The sequence below is a fragment of the Choristoneura fumiferana genome, unplaced genomic scaffold (assembly GCF_025370935.1).
Source record: "Choristoneura fumiferana unplaced genomic scaffold, NRCan_CFum_1 Sck3bRy_68;HRSCAF=244_pilon, whole genome shotgun sequence".
NCBI classification, from domain to species: domain Eukaryota; kingdom Metazoa; phylum Arthropoda; class Insecta; order Lepidoptera; family Tortricidae; genus Choristoneura; species Choristoneura fumiferana.
The window spans coordinates 16,732-26,285 of NW_027413054.1; the positions used below are offsets into that span (position 1 = coordinate 16,732).

A 9,554-nucleotide genomic window follows, 5' to 3' on the forward strand; every position below is an offset into this window, starting at 1 on the left:
GTTATGCGTCCAGGTGATCCAAGAGAATGCCATCTTAGAAATCCTGTTTTCTCTAAATATCAATGTTAAAAGTTATGTTGGAAGTGAGCGATTTGCTTAATGTAATAAATGAATAGTAACTTATTAAATTATCTTTTCTTTTAAAAAGTGCTTTGAGAATGCATTTTATCATGATTTTCCAGATTACAATATTACAATCATCACATTGACATCTATGTCGATGAGTCGTTGTTGTTTCTTTAAAAAAATATGGCTCTGTCCATCGGAGGACAATTTTGCCAGTGTCTAGTAGTTTTTGCCGTTGTACGGTAAAAAAATTCTAGAAAACGAAATATGAGAGGTGATGGTGGATGAACGATGACCAGCGAATTCATGTCGATGAGTCATTAGCACCAATATCTAACCCAACTGAACTCAACAAATATTTGATAGGTACGATTCAAACTGTCTCTATTTCTGGCAGAATATCTGCCGCGCCGCAGATATTAATGCAGGTGGCTGCACAGCCATCCAATAATAAGTATCCGCACAAAGTTGCATAACATCGTTATCTAATTTTTATAGCGCTGGTTCGATGTCCAGGTAAGGCAAGTTAAAAAAAAGTCATTCATTGTTCAACAATGAATTATGAATGACTTTTTTTTCGCTTGTCTTACCCGGGCATCGAACCAGCAGGGCTACTACGAAACCCTAAACTCGAAGTTCGTGTCGTGCGGTCCCTCTGACACTTATACTATTTAATACGAGAGCGAGAGGGACGGTATGACACGAACTTCAAGTTTCGAGTTTCGGAGTAGCCCTGCAGCGCTATAAAAATTAGATATCGCTGTTATGCAACTTTGTGCGGATACTTATTATTGGATGGCACTCCTACAGATCGGTTTCTTTTTAAAAATGAATGTAAAAAAAAAAAGTTTAAGGAAAATGAGCTAAGTATAGGATTTGAAGTAGTTTTTCCCAGGGCCCATCAATTTTTTCCATTGTACGCATTCATCAACTGCGACGCCATTATAAATAGTGACCACACTGCTGGCTTGTATGGACTATAAGTACTTAGCTTTTTCCAAAATGAGATTTAAAAAAAACCTGGCGTTTGTCGTTGTCGTATATGCACATGTCAACAACATGAATGACAATTGACGTCAATGACATTGGCTGAGCTAAGGTCAATTGATAAAAATTACACAATTTAAGCTGGAAGTTACTGATACTTGTTTCATAACTATTTTATCAAGCACTTAGTGGCTTTGGCTTCGCTTTAGCTAACATTATAAAGTTATTTAGAAAATGGGTTCCCGCTTCCAAGTTGTCGAACAGGGACCTCCGATCGAGGTGTTCCAAAAGAACAAGCTATTTCTTGAAGACACTTTTCAAAACAAGGTCAATTTGACTGTTGGCGGTGAGCATATACATTATGATACTTTTTATCTTAAATTAATTACTCTTACGTAATTGATAACTTTCTTCTAACCAGCAAGATTAAATGGATTATTTTTGCGCTGGTGGAAAGGCTTGGTGTCAGTTAATTTAACTCTAGCTAATATGTTCACGCGGTTCACGCCTGATTTCTATACACTAAATCACTTAATTATGTTGAACTGGCATTTACAATCTATTTATCTTATTTCAAAGGCCTTAAATTTGCATAAGCATTGCGAAAATCTGGATATCATTACAATTAGGAAATAAATTTAGATCAAAATAAGAGCCTTATTTTGTAATAATTAGTCCACTCTCATTACATATCAGGCATGTAGGCCATAATTAAAAAAATTGAGATTATCATGTCAATAAGCTAGTACCTGGGCGAAAAACTTGATAACAAGTGTTTTTCCAGAGATAAGACCAAGCTAGATTGATTTGTCATCCCTGAAAACCCCTACTTTCCAAATTTCATCGAAATGGTTGGAGCTGTTTCTGAGATCCCGAAATATATATATATATTACATACATATTACATGTTATACTATCTATCTAATACCTTTAAATGAGCAATTGGTCCTTTTACAGCATACAGAGACGAGAATGGGAAACCATGGGTTCTGCCGGTGGTGCGCAAGGTGGAGAAGCAAATAGCAGCTGATGACACACTTCTGCATGAATATTTACCTGTTTTAGGTGAGCAGTCCTTACATTTTTTTAAAGGCTGAAAATAACTTCGGGGCCCAGGTATCATGAAAATTGCAAGTGTTTGAAACTGATTATGGTTGACTTTCTTGAATTGTACTTTTTTGAATTGTAGAACTTGTAATATTTGTGGTATAGGGCCCCCTGAAATATTGATTTCAAATCAAATATTGAAACATCTAGCTACCTGAGAATAGTTGTAGAATTCTTTATAAAAATGTAGTAATACATTATATCAAGACAATTTTTCGGTCTAAAATATTTTAAATATGCTCAAGGTCATCATAAGTAATATATATGTTATCAAGCCTTGAAAATATTTTGACAACTTTATGCCACATACTTTTAATGTATAGTGTATCATATGACACCTGACACATATCTATTTTAGTTCAAACATCCCCACTTTACCCTCCTATTTGAAGATATACAGCCTTATTCATAAAAAGTTAGAGCCTCCTTGAAGGCTCCTTGAAGGCCCGATGCTAAAAAACATGATTCATAAACGTCTGTTAGCGCTAATCAGTCGATCAAGGCTCTGCTAAAGTTAGAGGACCGTAGACCCTCCTTTATCTCTCTGCTAAGTCACAAAATGGCCGCCACAAGTTTGAACAGCTGATTTTGACTAGAGCAAAAAACCATAGGTACCGAAGATATTTATAGTGAAGGCAGGGCTACGCAGATTTAAAAAAAAAACAGGAAAATTTATTTTCAGGAATTTGTATTTAAAAATCCTCTAAATTAGCAACAATAAATTAACAATAAATATGAAAAAAAAATAAGGATGATTAACATAATTATGGCTTTTTGCACAACATAAACATGCGGATCGGAAATGGCGGGAAAACAAACATCTCGCTTTTTATTTTTTTCCTGGTAATTTGCTGTCACTGCTGTCAATTTTTTTTTTTAAATTATCGATTAGGCCATTTTTTGTCTTTGATTTGTCAAGGTGGCCAACATAACGCGTCTAATCCGTCTATCAGCAGCTCAACAACTAGCAGACTGCTAGCAAGCGTTTATGAATCATACTTCTTGATAACCATCTAACAAGCTTAATCAGTCTGCTAAGTAACAGACCGATCAAACCTCAATTAAGGATTTTTTATGAATAAGGCTGTTAATCTTTAGCCTATTAACAGTATGGTTTTTACCAATAAATTGTATCTACAACCTATACATACTCTTTTCTACAGTGTATAAAACTGATTCATTAGAGTTGTGCTAGGTGTATGCAGTCATAATTGGTGAACTGTTCATTGTTGTAATTAGTACTTCCTATGTTTAATTAGTGTGGTTCCAGCAGAATTATTGTGTTGTGGAATGAATAGTGATGAATGATGATGGATGGGTGAATATTCGAGTGTGTTGAGTGCTCCAATGAGGGCTATCGTTTTTTGTCTTTCTAGATGGCGCCACTGTTGCATGAGGTTTTTAAGTGTGGCTTTCAAAGTCTGTTATTACGGGTGTGAAACAAAGTTTAGATTAAAATCATATTTAATACACCTTAAAACCATACCATAAAAATATCGAACAACCACAGTGTTGCATAGTCCCGTTTTGTTCGAAAAAAAAGGAGGTCAAAAGTTTCCGAAAGACAAAACTGTCTCAAAACACACAGACACTCATTGCCCCGTAACGCATAATTGCCATAATTAATTTCAGGTAATGCAAAATAATCACAAAATTATTTTAATTATAAATAAACTCACATAGCTCACTCAAAAACTATGAGATTTGACATTTCGGAGACCTCACGCTCACGCTACACTAGCGCCTCTAGCGGCGAATTCATACGCGATAGCCCTCATTGAACCTCATTACCATCCCAAGATTATAACCTCAACGGAGGGACACGTTGTAACAACTTTGATCAAACTAGATTCAGCATTAGTACTACTTGTATCTTTTGTTTTCATAAATAGTTAAATTTTAGCATTATGTCTTTTATCTATATTTGATGAGAGGGTAATGACGAAAAAACAGTGAACACGTGCAATACGTACATACATACGTAATTATAAAGATACTTTATTCTTAAAGACTTGTTTTCATAATCAATGCAAACTAAACTGTTTTGTTCATTTATGGTGTTCTTATCATGGAATGAAATGATAAAGCTATTCATAGTCATTATGATGTGAAATGTCAAGGCATATTCAATAGCTTATCAATGTTATACCTAAAGACATTACGCCATTACCCATGGTCATCAACATTCGTTCACATAATTACATAACTTATTACCAAAAATATTACAACGCAAACCAAATAATAAAATTGTAAACGGCTATAAGCTAATGTGGTGTGGTGTACTCTCATTGTCGCTAATTTTATTATGACCAGCAAATATTAAATAACTATATTTTATGGATCTAGCATTCTAACTGTTGTCGATACATAGCACATAAGTAGGTACTTATGTCCCTTTGTGATCAACATACATAGATACGTGTAGCAAAGGAATGATACATGCATACTTCCTTCCTAAAACCAATTTACCATCTCTTTTGTATGCCACCAGCCCACCACTCGAGAAGTTTGTCGGCTGTTATGTTCTTTGCTCTGATAAGCACACCAAACACTGACTTTTAGGCACAAATGGGTTAAGATTTAAATATCACAGGTTTTGCAGGGCAAGGAGGGATAGATATGTCCTTCTTGTCCAATATGCAAATTACGAGTAAGATTATGGGTGAAACACACGAAACTTCCACAAGCAAAGATGAAGAATTCGAGAGAAAAAGAGAGAATGGTCAGAAGAAAGCCAAGCGATGATCGCTTACAATAGAGAGTCCTTAATGTTTTGCAAACGAGTAAGGACTTCTTCGGGTTAGGTTTTGGCGTGGCGGTAAACCAAATGCTCGTTTCTAACTAGTAAATGTGCGTGAAAATGATGGAATGCTCAAGTATACGATGAAGGCTTGTGTGCTACCGATGCGGTAACAGGTTGAGTAGAAGTTAGGTTTGTATATATGATAGACCGAAGGACAACGAAAAGGATTTTTTCTCTGTTCTGCTGGAAGGTTTTAAAAAAACATGCTTTAAATATTTACGAAAGCTTTCTCGAGACACTATTTGAAAACATTAAACGCAGCTACAATTTAGTAGGATTATAATTTGATATTATAATGAGATAGTTTAGTAAAGAATAAGTATGTTTTGTCTTGCAGGAATGGAACAGTTTTCTGCTGCGTCCGTGTCCATGCTGCTCGGCGAAGACAGTCCCGTCATAGCCAGCGGCCGCGTGAGTAAACTCAATCAGACTCATGCATTTAATAAGTGCGGTTAATTTGATGATTTTTTTTACTATCCTTAAAGTGAATTTGTGTCGCTTTACATAAGACTTGCTTGACAGGCTTTCGGTGTGCAAACCCTTTCCGGGACCGGCGGCCTGCGCGTGGGCGCCGAGTTCTTGAACAGACACCTCAAGTACAACACCTTCTACTACTCACAGCCGACGTGGGGTGAGTAATTTTTTGCGATTAAGACCTAACTTATTTTGATACCGATTGACTGTCATACGATTGGTTCTCATACGTTTTCTGACAATTTAAAGCTTGAACACACACAGAGAGCGGTGGCGAGCTAACATTGAAGAGGGCAGAATACCGCGCGGGAAATAAACGTGGCGCGGTATTCTGTGTGCCCTCTTTTAATTTGCCCGTATATCTATTATTAGTAAGAATAGCCTGTGATTATTATTATGCTATATTTATTTTTGAGGGTAAAATGAAGGAGTTGAAAAGTACTAGTAACTGGTGCTGGTTGTAAAATATTGAGGGGTGCCGGCGGATCCTATGGCCGGGAGAGTATAAAATTAGTGAGTAATAGTTGCTGGTTTATTTAGAGAACCATCACCTGGTATTCGTGCGTTCCGGATTCCCGAACGCGCGCGAGTACCGCTACTGGGACGCGAAGACGCGCGCCATCGACTTCGACGGGCTGATCGAGGACCTGCGCAGCGCGCCCGCCGACAGCGTCGTGCTGCTGCATGCCTGCGCGCACAACCCCACCGGCATCGACCCCACGCACGACCAGTGGGAGAAGATCGCAGACGTCATGGAGGTGCGTCACCCCCGCCACGTCTACTTCACTAAAAACCATAGAAGATATCAAGCATTTTGACCGTTTAAATTGCTATTCTAGCATCAAACAAGCGTAACCGGTCAAAGGTATGTGCTTGGCATCAAGCCGTTTTATTGTTACCGAAGTCTTAAAGATGATCCAACCGTACATACTGGACTAAAGCCGTGTCTCCGTCACACGCGCCTTAACCTTAATTAGCTCGCTTAATAAAAGGCGCCTACTTGCCTAGGCAACGTCCGAGCTACCGCAGAAACCAATGCTAATTTGCTTAACTAATTTGTAAACAAGATTCTAACCTAAAAGTTAATTCAAGTTAGCTTCATTAAAACAATCCAATGTTACATACAATTCCATTAAAATCTCACAAAATTATTAACATAAATCCTAACTATTTTCGCTATATGATATTCCAAAACGTTACCCCAACCCGAAGCATTACACAAAAATAACTGCGCTGGCGTTTATGACAACAACAACGCCCACCCTTGCGATAAACTTGCCAAAAGCAAGTAATTGTCATGCAATAAATAGGTGCGTTGTTCTTATTTTGGTTTCGCTTATATGTATATAGGATTAACGTTAGCTTTTTTTCTCCTACAACGGGTCTGGTTATCCCGTAAAAGTGCAAAATTCCCGGATGACGACAAATTCTCAATAAAATTCACATGTCACAATGTTTATGACCAAACTCCTCTGAAACGGCTTGACCGATTTTTTTTTTTTTTTGTGTGTATTCGCTAGGACGTAAACTATTTTTCATAATTCTACGCGAACAGAGACGCGGGCAACAGCTAGTAACTTCTAAATGCTTGACCTATTACTCTGGTTGCATTTGGAGATAGGTATACGGGACTGATTGACGTTATCAAAGAAAAACGAAAGGACCTTCATAATCTAGATGAACTAACATCAGCGAATAACATCAAATATAAAAAAAAAACTTTTTTTTCCACCGTCTAAAAGAAAACTACGCTTGCAGTCCCCTTATGTGCTTTGTACTTTAAATTGGAATCTATTTTGTTTAGCACGCAAGTCAATAAGATATTGAAGAATAAATAGTTTTGCTTACCTACCACTTATAGCAACCTATTTTCAAAGTTAAACACGTTCAACAAAATGTTTTCATCTTCAATGTAAAATAGTTTTAATCCGGTAAACAGATGGGTGAAGATTGGCCTTCTACATATCCTATTAGCTTGGTACTGTTTTGCAGTCGCTTGTGTATAATTTGTGCGTATGATCTCTTTACAATCTGATTTTAATGGTATAAAATAAAATTGAAACATGGCTTCATAGTGCAACTCTAATCGCCGGTCTTAAATATAATATTTTATTTACTAATCTACATTATCTATTACTAAGTGCCATAAAATTATTATCATTATTTGCTAACCATGTGGCTTCTGCCACATTGACATTAAAGGTCAATTCAGTAAACACTTTGTTATTGAAAATGAACAGGAAACTTTTTTATGACTACATATATCATTACAATTTTCTAGCGGCGCATTCTCGAAAATAATGGCATTTTTGAAAGCGCTGATTATTAAGACAGACTAATAAAAATATCCTAACTTAGAAAAATTGAAAAACTCCACACATTGTCATTACATACAAAGTTCAATATCTCAAAAATGGCGAATAAAAAAATCGCATCAAAATTTGTTTGGGCGCTACGATGCCACAGACAGACACGCAAGCGAGCAAACTAAGGTCGCTCATTCCTACGTGCGTGTTCAACGCGTACACGCGCGCGCTACCAAAAATAAGCTTATAAGCGCGAATAAAACGAAAGTCTGTAACCGCCCTTACAACACCCCTCTTTTTGCATCTGGGGTTAACCTCCTGCCGCCCAAGTCTAATTTTTGTTTTATCAACATGAAACTTAAGTCCCTTATGACAGAGTTTGATGTCAAATTACAATAAGACATATATATGTATAGGAAACTGGGCGGCAGGAGGGTGTGGCTTAAAAATCAATTATTGACGAATTTGTATCTCAGAGATGCCCGCCGTCTAGGGTGTGGTCTAACTAATTTGTCCAACCCGGAAATATTATATTTACATTTATTAATATAAATATTATATTTTAATACAAATATAGGTAGGTTATGGTTAGGTTAGTTAGGTAACTTCAGTTGCCCGAAGGCCGGAGCTCCGTGGAAAAGCAGGTGGACAAACTATAGTAGGACCACGGGTACGTCACGCGCCGTCTGGTAGCAGTGCTAAACACGAGCATGTGTTCTTAGGAGCGCAAGCTGTTCCCATTCTTCGACAGCGCGTACCAGGGCTTCGCGTCGGGCGACCTGGACAAGGACGCGTGGGCCGTGCGCTACTTCATCAAGCGCGGCTTTGAGCTCGTCTGCGCGCAGTCCTACGCCAAGAACTTCGGCCTCTACAGTGAGTCACCTATCCTTCCCCTTGGAATGAAATCAATGGCCTTTATAGTATAACGTAAACCTCTCGGAAATCTATTAAATAAACCTAATCTTGTCAATTAACTATAAACAATTACTTTGCTCACCGGCTGCTGGGTGAGCGAACTAATTGTTTTTAGTTTATTGATATGGACCTCCGCAAAGTAACCTAAGCCTAAGTAAACTAAGCCTGATTTAATAAATTAACCTATTGTTATCTTATGTATATTCTTACCTTATCTGAAACTACATTTATGGATAGTTCTTCCAAGAGTTGGTGAAAACATATATTTATCGGAGACTTAAATATACAGCCAACCAAACCAACACAAAATTTATCGGCATGAGAGAATTGGGGCTGTTTGAATGGAGGCTTTTGTAAACTGTTGGCTGCACTTATGGGGCGCTCTGATTATGCAGGCGGGTTCATTCATAAATGAGTAAGCCCGCCAAACTTTTCAACTGCTTTATCGATTGCGTTACCAAAATCGAATATGAACCCAATTTTATTGCTACCTACTTCGCGACAGGTGTGTGTGTGTGACCGTCTTGGCAGCAACAAGCTATGTAACAAGGAAGCGCAAAATTAGCTTAACCCCTGTGCAATATCGCAACAAATTTAGACTGTGAATGATAAAGTACAAAAGGTCCATCTACTTTCGAACTTGACTATACAAATGAGATTGGTAGCATAACGTGCGTGTGTGTCAGACGAGCGCGTGGGCAACCTGACGGTGGTGACGTCGGACGCGGCGCTGGTGCCCGCGCTCAAGTCGCAGCTGACGTGGGTGGTGCGCTCCATCTACTCGAACCCGCCGGCGCACGGCGCGCGCGTCGTCGCCACCGTGCTCTCCGACAAGGCTCTCTTCGACCAATGGTAACATCAAACTTGCACAGTCGAAGAAAATGATTCATGAAACA

General features: G+C 38.1%; 1 protein-coding gene across 1 annotated transcript; it reads left to right on the top strand.

Moving 5' to 3' along the window:
• The first annotated feature begins 1,128 nt into the window (after positions 1 to 1,128).
• On the top strand, positions 1,129 to 9,522 carry LOC141445226 (aspartate aminotransferase, cytoplasmic-like). Its single transcript, XM_074111010.1, has 7 exons — positions 1,129 to 1,399; positions 2,011 to 2,118; positions 5,301 to 5,374; positions 5,486 to 5,594; positions 5,978 to 6,195; positions 8,466 to 8,616; positions 9,345 to 9,522. The coding sequence occupies exons 1-7, from the start codon at positions 1,288 to 1,290 to the stop codon at positions 9,512 to 9,514; spliced, it is 942 nt and encodes a 313-aa protein (XP_073967111.1). The 5' UTR covers positions 1,129 to 1,287; the 3' UTR covers positions 9,515 to 9,522.
• The last annotated feature ends 32 nt before the right edge of the window (positions 9,523 to 9,554 follow it).